Source organism: Lithobates pipiens, unplaced genomic scaffold (genome assembly GCF_037356315.1).
Source record: "Lithobates pipiens isolate NorthernLeopardFrog02 unplaced genomic scaffold, aLitPip1_a1.2 Scaffold_13, whole genome shotgun sequence".
Lineage (NCBI taxonomy): Eukaryota > Metazoa > Chordata > Amphibia > Anura > Ranidae > Lithobates > Lithobates pipiens.
The window spans coordinates 40,816,676-40,835,109 of NW_027507718.1; the positions used below are offsets into that span (position 1 = coordinate 40,816,676).

An 18,434-nucleotide genomic window follows, 5' to 3' on the forward strand; every position below is an offset into this window, starting at 1 on the left:
GATCATTGTTTATTCCATATTTAATAAACTAAGAATGGATTTTTGATCCAACAGAATATTGGAAATAATAAAAAAAATGAAAATGGCGTTGACAAATGGGATGGATCTGCTAATCAAATATTTTGTTTCACAACCTTTAGAGGAATTTTCTTTCTTTTCTTTCTTTCCTTTTTAATTGCTAGGATACCCCTATCCCTGAGGGCAGCAAGGTCTGAGGCACTATCTACTACAAAATTTACTCCACCTGGTAATTCACTTGTGTGCAGGAGTGCCTGTTTTATGCTAGCGATTTCTGCAGTATTGTCATAGCTCCTGACTGCCCCACATTTGGATTGAAATTTGGAGAGAAATTTCCTTTTTGAAATCTAATCTCTCTGCTCCATTTTTTTTTTCCCCAGTAGTTTTTTATTTTATTTATTTTTTTAGGCATCTATAAATTGAATTTATAAGCAAAAGTGTTTATATTGCACTTAGTGTCATCCAAGCTCCCTAATTTTTGTCTTGATTATTTACATATGGTGGTGAAAAACGCACCTATTTGGTTTAAGTAATTTTTTTGGTGAATTATTTCATGGTCCATACATCATCAAGGTGAGGAAAAGGTGTGTTCTTTGCCTAGCTATTTTAGGCTGATGTCGTAATCCACATGCATTCCATGTTCTGCATACTCTAGCTTCTTGATTTCAGAGAGTCATGTGAGCACTTGGGGCCCTATTGATAGAAGGAAAAGGAAACCGCTTTCTGCTCTCTTCTGAAAGCCCCATGTTTATGCTACCCTGCACCTGTATTTTTTAAGTCATTAATACAAAGGAGACACCCCAAGGTATTTGCTAAAAGAAATGGTGAGTCTTTTGAAGATCTCAATTTTTGCCCCTTATTTTTGGAAATTAAATACAATTTGATTTTATTTATTCCAAAGTTGTCATTTTAATAAGATATCTCTTACAGTATGGACATACTCACAATTACACCCCGAAACACATTATGCTCCTCCTGAGTGGGGGGGGGGGGGGTTACCACACAGGTGAGACTCTTATGATGCCTAGCTTCACAGAGGGGCCTAAAGTCCAGTGAATCACCTTCAAGCTTTCAAGGAGCATAAATTGCTCATCTGATGTTTCGACTGCATTTTACATTTTTAGAGGCTCTGCAAAGCCGGGACAGTGCAAACACTCCAAAAATGACCCCATTTGGGAAAGCAGACACCCCTAAATATTTGGAAAGAGACATAGTCTTTTAAAGTTTGCCGTTTTTAGACTATGAAGAAATAATAATAATAAAAAAAAAAAACGCACATAGAGGGACCCAAAATCAGTGCTATTCAGATGCACTGATTCCTGTGTAAATGACACTGGCAGTGAAGGGGTTAACCAGGGGTGGCAGTGTAGGGGTTAATTGTGTCCTAGGGGCGTGTTAATAGTTGTGAGGGGCTGGGCTGTGTGTTAGTGAACACTGATCTCTGCTCCAATCACAGGGAGCAGAGATCAGTGTCACTTGTTGCTAGGCAGAAGGGGGAGATGCTGTTTACATCGGCATCTCCCCGTTCAGCCTCCCCGTGAGACGATTGTGGGTATCCCTGCAGCGATTGAGTCCGCGGGACCCCCGACCGGACCCACGGGGGTCCCAACCAGCATGTGCCGCTGGTGGAGTGCACGCCATTGGAGGGCGGCAATTTCAACTGGACCTACCTGTACGCCAGTTTGCCTGCCCGTGCCATTCTGCTGATGTACATCATGATGCCCGGTCGGGAACTGGTTAAATTCATTCTGACCAAGCAGTGTACAGTAAAGGACTGCATATATAACATGCCTACAGTACTTTATGTTTTAGCTATATGATCCTAGTTTAACATTCAAGGTGAATTTTGAGTTTACAAGTACTTTTCATTTGGGATTTTACAAATACATAATATATATTGCATTGTGGGTCTCCTAATACCTAATATAGCATAAGCATCTTTTTTAAACAATGCAAGTATATTTTTTGGAACATTCATAAACAGATTTTTACCCTAAAACTCTCTCTAAAACCCCAAATCAATTTCTCTAAAACCCCAAATCAATTTCTCTAAAATATACAAATGATGTGTACTCCTATGTGTACTAAAAACATATGTTTTTAAAAAAGTATGGCATTTAGTACACATAGTGGGTGGGATTATTTTGATGAATAACCCTTCTGTTCTTGCATAAGAAATAAAAAATACGCTTTTAGAAAGTTATATCGTAAAAATGTATTCCCATTGTTTCAATGGTTAGAATGTTGAATTTAGTCATAAATGCCATGTTAGATTAAGCTGTTTGCCAGTTTACTCCCAAAGAGCGTAGAGGTGCATCATCATAGTAACTATGGAGGAGATTTGCTAAAACTGTTTGTTTGCTGATCCCCCCAAAATATTGTTTCCTGTGTGACCATCGAGGAATATATATATTTAAGTGCAAGCTTTATGGCCAGAGTTTGTGTTTTTTTTTTTTTAACTTGCATCAACTTATCAGTTGTCTTCCAAGCACCATGGTGTGTTAAATCAATATTTCTGTAGCTTTGGGACTATAGAATTTGTAAACAGGTTTTGTCAGATCCTGGGAACTCTTGGTGTATTTTGTAGCAGAAAGTGAAGCAATCTATATCAAATGTTGCAATACATTTCTCTTCCTCTTACTGGTTTTTGTTTCTGTTTGTATGTTGTGCATCCTATTACTGTGAATTATAATACCTAATGTATATCCAAATTCATTTTTTTGTTTTGGATAGGATGTTATTTTAATAGAAATAAAAAGCTTTACAACCACTTTAACACTTTTACAAACATTTATACTTACCTGCTCTGAGCAATGCTTTTGCATAGAGCAGCCTCAATCCTCTTCTGGGTCCCCCGCCGGTGCTCCAGGCTCCCTCTCTACATTGAGTGCCCCCACGGAAAGCTGCTTTCTATGGGGACACCCGTGCGGCCTCGCTCCCGAGTCCTGCTGATGTGTCAGTTGACACAGACTCGACACCGCCCCTCCCGTCTCAGGATTTGATTGACAGCGGCGGGAGCCAATGGCCCTTGCTACTATTAATCTGTCCAATGAGGAGAAAGACGGGTTGGAGCTGCTGCACTCGTTGGATCGGATCGGCGTGGGTAAGAAAAATGGGGTGGAAAGGGGACGTGCTGCAGCACAGAAGCTTTTTTTTGTACTATTTTTGTAACCTGAATAAAATTTACCCTTTTAAAAAATAAATTTACACGTACAAAGCTCATTCGTAGTATAACAATGACCGTAATTAGGAATGCACCAAATGGGTTTTTTGGTGCAGAAACCGATACCGAAAATCCTCCTTGATCCCGAAAACCGAAACCAATACCGAAATCGACTGTTTTAAAAAAATATTTTTATACAGGAGCTGGTCAGAGACTGGGGATATGGTAGGGAAGATGGTCAGAGACTGGGGACATGGTACGGGAGATGGTCAGAGACTGGGGACATGGTACGGGAGATGGTCAGAGACTGGGAACATGGTACGGGAGATGGTCAGAGACTGGGGACATGGTACGGGAGATGGTCAGAGACTGGGGACATGGTACGGGAGATGGTCAGAGACTGGGGACATGGTACGGGAGATGGTCAGAGACTGGGGACATGGTACGGGAGATGGTCAGAGACCGGGGACATGGTACGGGAGATGGTCAGAGACCGGGGACATGGTACGGGAGATGGTCAGAGACCGGGGACATGGTACGGGAGATGGTCAGAGACCGGGGACATGGTACGGGAGATGGTCAGAGACCGGGGACATGGTACGGGAGATGGTCAGAGACCGGGGACATGGTACGGGAGATGGTCAGAGACCGGAGACATGGTACGGGAGATGGTCAGAGACCGGGGACATGGTACGGGAGATGGTCAGAGTCTGGGGACATGGTACGGGAGATCAATGCAGCCTCACTGTGCCCAGCAGCCTACCAGTGCCCGTCTTGTAGCCTGCCTGTGCCTCACCAGTGCATTTAAACATACACCAATAAAAATACGCACACAAGCGCGCACACATATATAAACATGCACACATATAACACACACACACACACATATAACACGTGCACACGTTTAACACACACACACACACATATAACACGTGCACACATATAACATACACACATATAAACATACACACATATAAACATACACACATATAACACACACACATATAACACACACACATGCATACAAACATATATAGGGGGACTTTACACTGAGACCCCATGGCCGCCTGCAGCATGAGTGAGGAGGGAGGGGAGGAGGAGAGAGTAAGGACGGGCACTTCAGAATGACACCCCCATCATGGGCGACACCAGGGACGGGGCCAAGCCCAGCAGGCCCTGCCCCATTTCTGCGCCAGTATCGCCGAGAATTTTCGGTGCATCCCTAACAGTAATCTAACAAAAGCTTGTAATATATGATCAGGATATGAATCATGTCATCCATTTGTTTCAACTTGTTAATAAAGAAAAACTATTACAATAGGTGTAACTGGTCTATATGTTTCTGCTCCATCAGTCTTTAGTAATTCAACAAAATTCTACTGCCTGTTCCGTGCTATACTATCCATGTTTCACCCGATCATCTTCTATTACACCTCTATCTTTCCAGACACATTTCATCCATCCAGCCCATATTTTCCCAAACTTCTTAGGGCAAACTCTAGCAGTGTATGTAATCTTCTACTTTGGCAATGCCTTATTAATGAGTTCCATCCAATTTTTTGAGAGACCGGGGTTGGGTTCTTTCATCTAAGAGCCATCACTTTTTTGGCATAGAAAAAGGCCATACCTAATAGTGTTTTCTGAGAGTAAGACCTGGCTGGGGAATGAGTGTTAGGGAGGGCCAAATTGTTTTGAAGAAATTCTAGGATTGCCTTCCAATATCTCTCCACTAGGGGACACTGCCACACCATATGGAAATAGTCTCTCAGGGCACTCCTGCATCGAGGGCATTCCAGTGAGTCCTGTCTTCCCATTTTGTGTAACCGGGTCGGGGTGTAATATATTCAATGTAAATAGTTAGTTTGTCTCTGGCCAAGATCATTGAAAGCAGCAGGGGTCTCCAAGACTTCAGACCAGGATTCCTCTGTGAGGGATGGTATATCGGTCTTCCACTGTGCAGCTACCCTCTCCATCCTAGGAGAAGAGAAAGTCAGCAGGATGGAATAATACCTAGAGATCAGTTTTAACTGATCATCTTCCGTCAGTCATTTTTCTATAACAGATGGGGATAACTCCACCCTGCCCCCACCAAACTGCGCTGTTGCTGCATGATGCAACTGAAGCTATAGAAGAAAAATTTATTTGGGATCCTAAATTCAGTCTGCAAGTCTGTGAAAGACTTGAAAATTCCATCTCTAATGTTGATATATTTAACTCCCTATGCTGCCCAATATGCCCCATCTGGGATTTTGTCAATTTACCAGAGCTGGGGATTGTGCCACAAAAGGGGAATTTGGGAAGGTGGTCACGCTGGAGCCCCCCACTCTGGTGTTGCATGTGTGAAATATTCTGTAGGACAGTTTGAGGATTTCTGCTCCTTGGTCGGGTTTGGGACCCTTTCTGTATAGTACATTAATCAGCGATTCGTATGAGTGGACCTGGGTAGCTTGTGTGGCCACTGATGCAATATCCATTGCTGGGAAGAACCACCAATGGAGATGCATCAACTGGGCTGCCAGATAGTAATACTGTAAATTAGGCATTGCAAGCCCCCCCCCCCCCCCCCGCTTGTATTAGCAGTCCAATGACACCCTAGATAGTTTAGCTCCCCAGAGGAAGGAGGAGAGTAATTTCTGTAAACAGTTTCTTAGGGATATAGATTGGGGCATGCCAGAACAAATAAAGAAATCTAGGCAGGTAGACTATTTTAAATACGTTGATTCATCCCAGGAGATTGAGAGGCAGTTTAGACCACGTCTGAAAGCTATCCTTCAGATGGACCAGTAAGGGAGATAAATTATTAGGTATGTACCTGTTTAGTGGTAGCTGGATCTCAAGTACCGAAATCGAGAGATCATTTGTAATGGTACCTCAGGAGGTGACCTAAGAGCATACTCAGAACTAAATGGAAAAATTTGACTTATTCCTGTTCACTTTGAATCCCCGAACCTGGAAATCCCATCTAGGATGTTGAGCATAGATCCCTCTGCCAAATACAGCAGCATGTCATCTGCATAGAGTGATGTTTTTTCCCCCAATGCATTGATCCTGCAATCCCAGACATCCCTATGCACTCTCGGGAGGACCGCCAGCGGTTCTATGGCGAGGGCAAACAGGAGCGACAGTGGGCATCCCTGTCGAGTGCCCCTATTTATTTCGACGGTATCTGTAATGATGATGTTAACTCAGTTGGGCCAGTGGTTTAGCATACAACAGGTGTACCCAGGCTATAAATTTGGGTCCGACTCTAAGCCATTCAAGTACTGCTAGTAAATAGGGCCATTCAATGGAATCAAACGCTTTATGGTTGTCTAGCGACACCACCACTCGGGTATCAGGATTGGGGCCTTCTGATTGGAGGATAGTAAAGAGATGACACAGGTTTATGGCCGTCAACCTTGCAGGTATGAAACCTGTCTGATCAGGATGGGTGATAGAAGAAATCACTTTATTCAACCGTTGGGCAAGGAATTTAGCTAGTATTTTCACATCATTTATTAGGATATGGGTCTGTATGACTCCCAATAATCGTGGTCCTTGTGTGGCTTAGGAATGAATATAATGAGTGCCTCCCTCAATGATTCCAGAAGTATGCCTTTATCAAATGCATCCCTATACACTTCAGGTAGTTTAGAAGCCAGACTCTCATTATAGGTGCTGTACCACTCAACTGGAAAACCGTCCAGCCCAGGAGTCTTATTTGACTTAAGGGAACACACCACAGTCCTGATTTTGTCTGCTGTGATTGGAAGTTCCAACTCCTTAGCCACCTCCCCTTACAGTTCTAAGGGTAAAGTAGTCCCGAACTGCTTCTTTCCCCATAATTTACCCTGGAGGAGTGTGAATCCGCATAAAAGGCAACAAAAGCATCAGCTATATCAGACTGTAGTGTGCAAAGCCTCTTTTGTGTGTTGTATATATGTGGAATAGATGCCGGAGCCTGCTGGGAATGTGCTAGATAGGCAAGTAATCTACTGTTCTTCTCTCCAAACTAAAAAATGCATTGTGTCAGGGTTTTTCAGGGTTTATATATATATATATATATATATATATATATATATATATATATATATATATATATATATATTGCTACAAATGTGTAGGGTTGGCTATTAATGAGAAGCACCAGAACCACAAACCTGCTGAAAGGATCCAGTTTGACAGCTTTTGTGGAACACAATAATGATTTGGTCACTAGGACCGTTACCCGTCTGGTGTAATTTGAGTATGTAGAGTGAAAAGCGCTGCCCACAAATGCTCTGTGAAGGGCCAACATTTTCGCTCCAACCAAATGTGATTCTTGTAAGAATACAATATGGGGTTTGCGTTTGTGTATATATTTAAAGACCAAGGCCCGCTTAACTTTGGTGTTGAGGCCTCTTGCATTTCATGATAGGAGATTAAGGGTTTGCATGGTTGGTGCAACGTGTATCGAGGGTGTCAGGATAATACAGATTATTAAGGGGAGATGGCAAAGAGCCTCCTAGATGGGCACATGTTGCATATCTTTTACGCCCCACCTGGAAGCAGTATTGGAAAACACATATGCATGCAGTTGCATAATTGGTAGCATAGGAAATTTTAGGAAAAAATCAAGAAAAAAACTTTGATCCAGAACAGAGGATCCCACAAGCTTTCTCCCAAAACATTGAACAACAAAGTCAAAGGGGGGGGGGGGGGGGCTAGCCCCCAGCCAGACAGGAAGATTAAGGGTGAGGGGTGAGTATGTGGTATTCAGCAGAGCATTATATGAACCAAGTTGATTGAACGTCAATCGTCATTAGCCTGACAGGGCTTGAACGTTAAAGGATCTCTCAAACCAGCAAAAGAAAAAAAAATTTAACAAGAAAAAAATGGGTGCTTCTATAGCAACTGCCAGTACAGATCTATTGGCCTGGAGGAATTCCACTGCTTTTATTCTAAACTTTACAATCTACTACCACCTCCTAAACCATCCTCCTTTGTGGGCACCAGGCCCCAGATAATATGGCAATACCTAGAACAAAGTGGGTTGCCAAATTTGTCTACCTCCGAAGCTGATGACCTTGACAAACCTAAGGAAATGATTTTGGACGGCTGCACTTCCAAAAATCCTTTTATTGAAGCTTCAACAAGGTAGATGCATTTTGCACAAATGTTAGCGTTTAGTTATGACTAAGCTCTAACATGTGTGCAAAACGCATCTACCTTTTTGTCCCCTGCTCCATCTGCCAACCACTTGTCATATGGAGCTTCAATAAAAGGATTTTTGAAAGTGCAGCCACCCGGGATCATTTCCTTATGTTACACAGCATGCCAGCTGGGCTAGCATCTGACTAGTGTGCGTGGAAATTAACCAGAGACTCGCTCACCTGGAATGGCTTTTCTTGTTTCATTGAACATTGACAAACCTATTGAAATGACAGAACTTTTAACGGCAATGAAAACATTGAAATCTGGCAAGAGCCCAGGCCTAGATGGCTTTTCAGCCATCTACTATAAAACCTTTACCTCGGTAAACACAAAAAACACTGCTCAGAGCACTAAACACTTTAAAAAAATAAAATAAATAAATAATCCAATTCTTGCCACCCTCCTTTACTCACATTACCATGCTTCCCAAACATGCCAAGGACCCTGCTTGACTGTTCCAGCTATAGGCCAATATCCTTGCTCAACATAGGTGTAAAACTTTTAGAAAAGATGGCAATGAGACTTTGCAAATACCTCCCAGATATTATTGGCCCGGAGCAGGTGGGTTTTATGCTAGGCAAGTAGGTGTGTGATAATGTCACTAAAGCACTAAATCTAATCCACCTCCTTAAGGGACACACTAAAGAGGGCCTTTTTTTTCTGTCTACAGACACAGAGAAGGCCTTCGACAGGGTAGCTGGGACTTTATGCTTTCAGTGTGCACACCTATTGGCTTAAAAACAAACCTGTTTTAACATGGTTTTTGGCATTATACCAAAACCCTACAGCCAGACTAAAAATCAATGGGACCCTTTGGGGGCCAGTGCAGATACATAATGGTACCAGACAGGGCTGTCCTTTGTCACCCATATTGTTTATACTTGCATTAGAATCGTTCATACGCACTGTAAATAGAAATCTCTCAATCAAAGGACTAGATCTAGGCCAAGCACATTGCAAAATTGCCACTTATGCAGATGACCTCCTTTTCACCCTCACACAACCACACATTTCTATACTGAATCTTTTGAAAGAATTTGATATATTTGGATATACTGTATTTACAATCTTAAAATCAATTACAATATCAGAGGCCCTCAATATATCTCTTAACCACTTCCTGCCCGGCCTATAGCAAAATGACAGGCAGGCGGTGGTTCAGTTATCCTGACTGGGCGTCATGTGACGTCCTTCAGGATAACGGCCACCACGTGCCCGTGGGGGCCCGCATCGCGACGATTGGTGGTGTGATGTGTCAGTCGGACACACCTTTACACAGACCTTTGTAAAGAGCCTCCGGCGGAGGCTCTTTATCAAGTGGTCAGCCGCGTCCAATCACGATGTAAACAAGAAAAGCTGTTGATAGGCTTTTCCTCACTCGCGTCTGAAAGACGTGAGTAGAGGAGAACTGATCAGCGGCTTGCCTGGCGGGGGGTCTGGCTGATTGTTTATCAGCGCAGCCCCCCACAGATGCCCACACTAGACCACCAGGTAAGCCACTAGGACCACCAGGGAAGGGGACAACATGTGGATGGCCAGGTATGTACCCCATGGTCATCCACATGTTCAAATTACAGCCCAATCGGTGCCCACAAATGGGCACTGACTGGCACCATCATTTAAATTTTGTGCTTCTCAGCAATGTCACCAATCTGTGTCCAGCACTGCCACCTATCAGTGCCCATCCATGCCCACCAGTGCACATCCGTGCCACCTTTCAGTGCTGCCTACGAGTGCCCATCATTGCCACATACCAGTGCCCGTCAGTACCACCTCCTTGGTGCCCATCAGTGCCCATCAGTGCAGCCATATTGGTGCCCGTCACTGAAGAAGAAAACTTATTTACAAAAAAATTTAACAGAAACAAAGAAAAACTTCTTTTTTTTTTTTTTTTTTTTTTTTTTAATTTTCAGTCTTTATTTGTTGAGCAAAAAATAAAAAACGCAGAGGCGATCAAGTACCACCAAAAGAAAGCTCTATTTGTGGGAACAAAATAATATTTGTTTGGGTACAGTGTTGTATGACCACGCAATTGTCATTCAAATTGCTACAGCGCTGAAAGCTGAAAATTGGCTTGGGCAGGAAGGTTTCGAAGTGGTTAATCTCAAAATGTTTAGATACCCAATAAAATTGCCCTTTCAAATGGGTGACATCCTTACTTAGATATTTAGGAATATGGCTTACCCCCAATTTGGCAAACCTATACAGACAAAACTTCCACCCTATCCCACACAAATTGAAACAGAATCGCCAATGCTGGAACTCAAAGCCCTTTTCCTGGTTTGGCAGGGAAGATGACGGTACTACCCAGAGTGCTATACCTTTTCCACAACCTACCCATCATTCTACCCAAACGGTTCTTCTCTCAGTTAAATTCAATAATACGTGAATTCATATGGTCATGTAAGACGTATTGTATGCAGACTTTGACTAAGCCAAAGATGGCTGGTGGTATAAACTTCTTCTTTTTTTTCTTGTTTTAAACAAAAAAAAAAATCGTATAAACTTACCAAACTTCAAGCACTATTTTTTTGTCACTCAGTGCGAATTATCAACTGGAATTGTCACACAAACTCTAAAGACTGGGTAAAAATTTAAGGAATGCAGAGCAGGACACCTCTACGGTTCCTGCCTTGGATTCCCAAAGAGGCATGCCCTTCCAACATTAAATCACATCCTACCATAGGATCACTGAAAATGTTTCAAACAATAATACAAAATTACAATCTAGCTTTTTCCCCAGGTCCATTAACATCACTTGTACACAATCAGGATTTTGCACTGGGTCACACTACTGCAACCTTCCCGCATAGGGAAGATTCAACTCCCTTAGTAATCTACCACTGTGTGAACAAAGGGAGACTTAAACCTTTTGAACATCTACAGGCAGAATTAAAAACAAAACCCTTCACACATTGGCAATACATACAGCTTCACAATTATATCTATTGCCATGCCAACTGATAGCATTTCATGACACAGATGACATACTTTGAACAGCTATGTATTGAAGGAGCTCCTATAGAAAAAGAAACTTCCATGATGTATAACTGGTTGAAATCCAATCTAGGGGATACCACTAGTAAACACAGGAAAGATTGAGAGCTAGCTTTCAAAACCACCTTTACAGATGATCAATGACTTAATGCTTGCATTCTAGCCCACAAATGTGCTATCAGTTCTAGCATCCAAGAAACTTTGTAATAAATCATGACAAATTGGTATTTCACCCCGGCCAAGTGACAGGCATGGTACCCATGACGCACCAGAAACGTGTTGGTGCTGTATCAACGACACGGGTAGCATGTTGCACGTATGGGGGGAATGCCCATCTTTGCGCAACTTTTGGAATAACATCTGCTCACAGCTCTATTCCATAACTGAGACAAAACTAAAACTCACACCAGAATGCTGCCTACTGAACATATCCAATTAATCCTTACACAAATACAAAAAATCGATTGTGGGTCATCTACTAAATGCGGCCAAATCTGTCATCCCCAAATATTGGAAAACTACACATGTGCCTACAGTGGCAGAATGGCTGCATGCAGTGGACTCAATCAACAAAATGGAAGAGACCGTAGTTATTGCTTCAGAAAACACAGAAAAATTCCATAAATTATGGAGATTGTGGTTCCTATTCAAATATTCTGATTCTTACAATAGACTACGAAATGACTGAATGGCTTTGACCGGAGAATATCTGTCAAGACTGTTTATTTTTATATATATATATATATATATATATATATATATATATATATATATATATATATATATATATATATATATATATATATATATATAAAAAATAATCTAAAAATCTGAGTGAGCTATACTCAGACTGACTATAACTGAATTCCACTTAATATTTACAACTAAATGTTTTTATTTTTATCCTTTCTGTATTACCATTGATTCTTATTTATATTTTGAGGTTTCAGAAATAATCTAATACACGCTTATGTTCATAGTATATTACTGTTTTTTATGTACTCTATGCATGAATTTTACTAATGTCGACCATTGTGTTGGGGCAGTTAGTGACCTTGAGAAAAAAAGGAAAAGGGTCCCATTTAGGGGAGCAAAAAGTAAATCACATGTAAATACTAAAAAAACACATTTTCAAAGCAAAAAGTAGAAACATCTGTGTCGGGAGGTGGCAATGATTAACTGGGCACAGAGGCCTGGGACATAGTGAGACAAAGGGGGGTGTGAATGTCATCCCGTGGCGACGGGGAAGGGGAAAAAAGGGGGGTGGAGATGGGGAGGGTTGGGGAGGCAGAAAGTGAAGATGGGGGGAGAAAAGGCACGAAACGGTCAGAATAAGGAAGGAGAAAAAGAGGGGTAGAACTAGGCAAGGGGAGAAAGAGAGTTAGTGAAGACAAGAATGGAAGAAAAGAGGTGTAGACCTAGGCAGGAAGAGAGAGTGGAGCATGTCGTTTGGATAGTGTTCCAGAATGGTCCCAAATACCCAAGCTGGCCCAAACGTGGGCGGACCACCTAATATGATATAATTTAATTTCCACACACACAGCCCCCGAAACATCACTATATGATGGGCTATGCGGATGTTTGAAAATATAATTCTGCTTCATGGTATCTCTTACAGCTAAATTGGAGGAAAGAAATTTGCCAAAGGGTGCTTTCAGGGATGTGAAATAGGCTACAGATCACAGATTCTGTAAAGTGTTTTTTGCAGTTAAAAATACTGTATATTGTACTTATTGCATCTCTTGACTGGTATATTAAGGGAAGGTTGGTTTGGGGGGGGGGGGGGGGTTATTTAGAAATAGACTTTGCCTACTATATGTACAAATATATTCAATTACGTTTTAGATAGCTAGGAAGGGAAAAATTATGTGCAAGGAAAGAAAAATGTGTGCCTATAGATATTCAACTTCTAATATATACTTTTACAGCTAGAATGTTCTTGTCACCTTTGTGTTAATAAGCTGCTTTTTCTTTTCTGTGCGACGTTCGTATGTCCAAAGAGAGGACAGCATGTTCCCAGTTACGTTGTGCAGAATTGGAGTCAGTTTGTGGACTGCTGATGCTTGAGTTACACTAGAGATAATTTTTCTGCACTGCAAATAGCCTTTATCCATTCAATTCCATATCATTTTAGGATCATGTGATCATTTTATGTAATTATTGTATGGTACCACAAACTCAACAGCATGCTAATTCTGTTGTTCATTTACTTTTAGGGGCTTTATTTTCTATGTGGAAATAAATGTCTTTCTTCATTTGAATTGGCATAGCTAAAATATTTAAACTGTTTAATTGTGTATGTATGTGTGTGTATATATATATATATATGTTATATATATATATATATATATTATATATATATAAACTAAAATGAAGTTGACATGATGCAGAAATTGGGGCACTAGTGATGGAATTGCATATTCAATATTGTAAACACTAACATAAACCTCCATGATTGGTGGACTAATTAAATTATCTACATGGCATTTAAAATATGCTGTATAAATGGTGTGACTGTACAAGGGACCGGACAACAAGCATGTAATAAAACTTCAGAGGAAAAGCAAGAATGCATAGAAACGCCTCCCAAATCAGTTAGGTGGGTGGAAATAGCATTGCTGTTGTAACATTGCAAAATTCCCCTTTGCATTTTGGGAAAAACATTTTTGCTTTATTGAAATGAGTAATAGTTACTGAGAATTGTTTGCCAACTAATGTGCATGACTGAGGGCTGTGTGAGAGACTTTAATGCAATATTTGATTTGCAAAGGATTTTCCCACTGAATGTGGTTGATTATAGACTCTGGGCAGCATTAAACAAATTAGCTGTTAAATGTACTCTCACAGAAGAATGGTTGGATGTTGTACAGGCATGGACAAATTTGTTGGTACCATATCATGAAAAAAGAAGAACCAACAATTATTTATTTGTTGCTAGAAAGTCCAACATTTTTTGGACAAGAGTGTTTAACTTGATTCACTCAGTGACTAATACCAACATCTTTAAAAATGCTCTTTTTAGTGACACGTCAGATGACATATCCAAACATTGCTGTGACCAAGAACACAATTTCCTTGACGGTGCTTTATGAAAAGCTGGCCAGATTTTAAAAAGTCTGGGACCCGGGATCAGATATTTACAATCCCCTATCTGAACCATGTTGAAATACTCTGTTAATGGACCATTGGTTGACCCTTGTGGACACTTTTTACTCGCTATGCCTAGGGAGGGCAGTCTAAAAGTACTTATGTCTTCCCATCTGAGTGAGTGCATGGGATATAGCTTAAGTAGTTGTAGCTCAATGGTATTGGAATGAGCTTATCCTCCATCATTGCTTACCTTTAGCTATGACTAGTGTAATCTAATCTTGGATGCCGAATATCAGGATCTTTACACTTGTTTCGGCCTTAAAACTAAATCATTTTTTTTCCCTTTTGTTTAGTGGAGAGATGATTTTGTCAATGGCTGGATCACTGTGCCCATTACACACGAAACACAGGAGGAATGCCTAGGGATGGCTGTTCTTGATATGATGCGTATAGCCAGTGAAAAAGAACAAAGCCCAATTGCAATTTACAATGCTGTCAGGTACCTTTTTTATTTATTTTTTCCCCTAGAATGCAAACCTTTTCTTTTTCAGAAAACTGCAGTTATGGGTACTTTTCTAGTTCAGATTAACAGAATTTTCATCAGGGGGCAATATGCTGGACTGCTCTCATAAGAATAAGGCTGCATTCACACCTGAGCGTATTGCTTTCAGGCTGAAAGTCACACGATTTTGCTGTGTTTTTGTACAAGGTCAAAAGGTCACCAATGTAAAAAAGCTGAAAAACACCTGTAATCTGCCTAAAAAGAAGCTCATGTACTTTTTGAGCATTTGAGCTTCAGGTGTTTTGTTTTAGGTAACAGAATGCTCAGAAGTGAACAGGGGCCATTTAAATGAATGGGATTTTGCTTGTTGGGCATTTTGGAACTTTTGAGATGAGTGTTTTCCAAGCTGAAGCCGCTCAGATGTGAATGCAGCCTAAAGAGACTTGTAAATGTGGCAATCTTATAGTAATGTCGGAGTAACTTACTTTAACAGCCCTCCTGGGAGTAATAGGTTGAAATACTTTCCTGGTCTAGCCTTCTTTTCTGTCGTGGACTGGAGTAAATGCAGAATCAAAACTAAACATCAAGATTCTGAAAAAATTAAAGCGGGAGTCCACCGGGACTCCGCGTTTTTTTTTTTTTTTTTAAAAGCCAGCAGCTACAAATACTGCAGCTGCTGACTTTTAAAATAGTGACACTTACCTGTCCAGCGCGCCCGCGATGTCGGCACCCGAAGCCGATCTCTAGGTCGCCTGTCGGGTCCTGCCGCCGCCATCTTGGGTATGGGAATCAGGAAATGGAGCCTTTCGGCTTCATTTCCCGGTTCCCTACTGCGCATGCGCGAATCGCGCTGCGCAATAAGGACGCTCCCCGCTGCCTCTGGGATCTGTGTGTTTCCCAGCAGGCAGCGGGGCACTTGCGGGAAGGGGCGGGCACTTGCGGAAAGGGGCGTAAGTTACGCCCCTTTCCGCAGAGAGCTATCCCGGAAGTGGGTGCAGTTACCTGTATTATCCAGGTAACTGCACCCCCCTCCCCCCTGAAAGGTGCCGATTGTGGCACCGGAGGGGGGGAGGGTTCCGATGAGCGGAAGGTCCACTTTAGGGTGGACCTCCGCTTTAAGATTATTTGAAGAGAACATGTTTTATTTGTAGCCTTACTCCAGACAGATATGAGACACAGACCATTGCAGCTGTATGTTCATAAATACCCTGTAAATGTATTTTTAAATGCACCTAATTTAAGTACATGAATTTGACTTGCTATCTGCATTGCAGAGAGCTGTACAGTAGAACTCGGCCTGGAACAGGGAGAAGCAGCACATGGAATCAAGCTTTTGTGCTTCCACGTTCATGTGTTTTCAAGAAGCATGCCAATAGGCACTTAATGCCTGTAATAAGTGATGTTTTTTAAGCTCCATATGAATGAAGTCTTGTATGTGTTCACAAAGACTTTAACTCCAAAGAAATAGTGGAAAAGTATAAAAGCAGGCAACTTGTTTATACTTGAAAATAATCTTTGATTGTGTATTTAATAAATGTAATTTTTTGTTTCTTAAACAGTTACAAAAAGTTCTTGCCAAAGTGTATTCGTGCCAAAATTCAAGACTACCACATTCTGACTCGCAAGAGGATACGGTATAGATTTCGAAGGTTCATTCAGCAATTCAGTCAGTGTAAGGCTACTGCCAGAGACTTAAAACTTAAATATCTCATAAATCTCGAGACCCTCCAGTCAGCGTTTTATTCTGAACGATTTCACGTTAAGGAGGCCTTCCGAGACTCGCTAGGGGGAGAGATTTTCGCAACAATTGTTGTAACTGGAAATGATGGCATTCAGTATTTAAGGGGGAGATCGGATGACAAAGAGAAATTGGATGACCAGGTAAACCCATTTATTATATTCTGCTTGAAATGATTTTGCTGTGTTAGAACATTAAGGTCCTTTCACTCGAGTGCCTTCTGTTCTTATCAGCAGGGAATCCGTGAGCTGATCCCCTGCTGATCATAGCAGAGTCGGGCGGATGACAAGTCCATATCCACTCTGTGCAGGACGGACATGGACAGACTTCTCTGTGGGGGGACCAGATGTAAGTGGACACAAGTCTGTTTACCCTCCGGTCCGTAAAAATGCATTAACCTTCCAATCAGGTCTGCCTGAAAAACTGACAGGTTGACCTGATCGGATCTCCCACGTGAAAGGGCCCTAGTAATTTGAAGCACGGTAGCTTGCTAAAAAGCACTTCTGGGGTCCATGGTTTGAGACTTGGCCAGGACGCTATCTGCATGGAGTTGGCATGTTCTCCCTGTGTTTAAGTGGGTTTCATCCTAGTACTCTGGTTTCCTTCCACGCTTCAAAGACATGTTGGTTCTAGTTCTACAACAAAGATGGCTGCCTCACTATCCCAGCAGCAGATAACATTTATTCCGCAAGGAGAAAAGTAAATATTATTATTAATATTGTTAATCTCTGTAAATCGTACAATATCAAGTTTCCTTGGTGCTCCCTACCAAGTTTCCTACCTTAATCTTCCTTTTTTTAGATTAATTCTTACCTAGGTGGATGCAGCATCAACCGATGCTGCATCTGTCCCACCGTGCCTCTGCACTGAGAACCAAACCATTGAACACCGCTGATTACTCGATTTTTCAGAGCTCCGTGAGAAGAAAGCTGTAGACTGTCGGTCAAAAGCGCTCATTGGAGCGCTGGACTGTGGAGGGGTGGAGGCGGCCAGCTCAGTTTCTCAGCGGCTTGCTGAGCTGGGTGTCAGTCCAGGCACCTGCCAGATCCAGACTCCGTGGTCAGGTGGTCGGGATGATGCTGTGCCTGGACTGATATCCGTGACATCAACAGAGAGCGGACTTTAACCTGCTCTCTGCTGAAGACGGGTCACTTGAGTGCAAAACTAATTGCACTCCTGTGATCCGTAGGAGAAGTACAGCCAAACGAGCTTTGGCTACACTTCTCTAAGTTCAAAAGTTTGATAAATGATTTATGTTTATTTTACCATTTATGCTCTGTATCCCTAAATTATCCAATCTTTTAGTGCTCATGCACACGGACGTTTTAAAAAACTGGCTGCAAAGCTAGCTCCGATGCCTGGAAAAATCGTCATTAAAAACTTGATTTTTACCACGTTTTGCATTGGCGTTTTTTCGCGTTTTTTAGCGTTAGCGTTAAGTAGCGTTTTTTAAGAAACACATCTCTTGGCTATAGCACTCAGAAAATGAAGAAAATATATTGCGCGTTTGTGCGCGTTTTTGTGCGTTTTCCCGCGATTCGCGTTTTTACAGCTCTAGCTCCACGCCACGGAACGCACTGGTCCTGGGTTTTTTTTACAGCTTAAAAACGCCTATGCCATTTGCAGCTCAAAAACGCCTAGGTGGGCATGAAGCCATAGACTAACATGGACAGCCGTTTTTAAGCAGCAAAAAAAGCTCAAAAAAGCGGCTGTAAAAACGTCCGTGTGCATGAGGCCTTATAGTCAAGTGCAGT

The 18,434-nt window shown here is 41.8% G+C and overlaps 1 protein-coding gene across 1 annotated transcript in view; it reads left to right on the top strand.

Annotated features, from left to right (window-relative positions):
- The window catches only part of JAK2 (Janus kinase 2), a 338,166-nt gene that overhangs the window by 222,212 nt on the left and 97,520 nt on the right, over positions 1-18,434 (top strand). The window contains exons 5-6 of the mRNA XM_077475037.1: positions 14,794-14,939; positions 16,502-16,823. Of these exons, the coding sequence (XP_077331163.1) occupies positions 14,794-14,939; positions 16,502-16,823 (468 nt within the window). The remainder of the gene's footprint in view (positions 1-14,793; positions 14,940-16,501; positions 16,824-18,434) is intronic.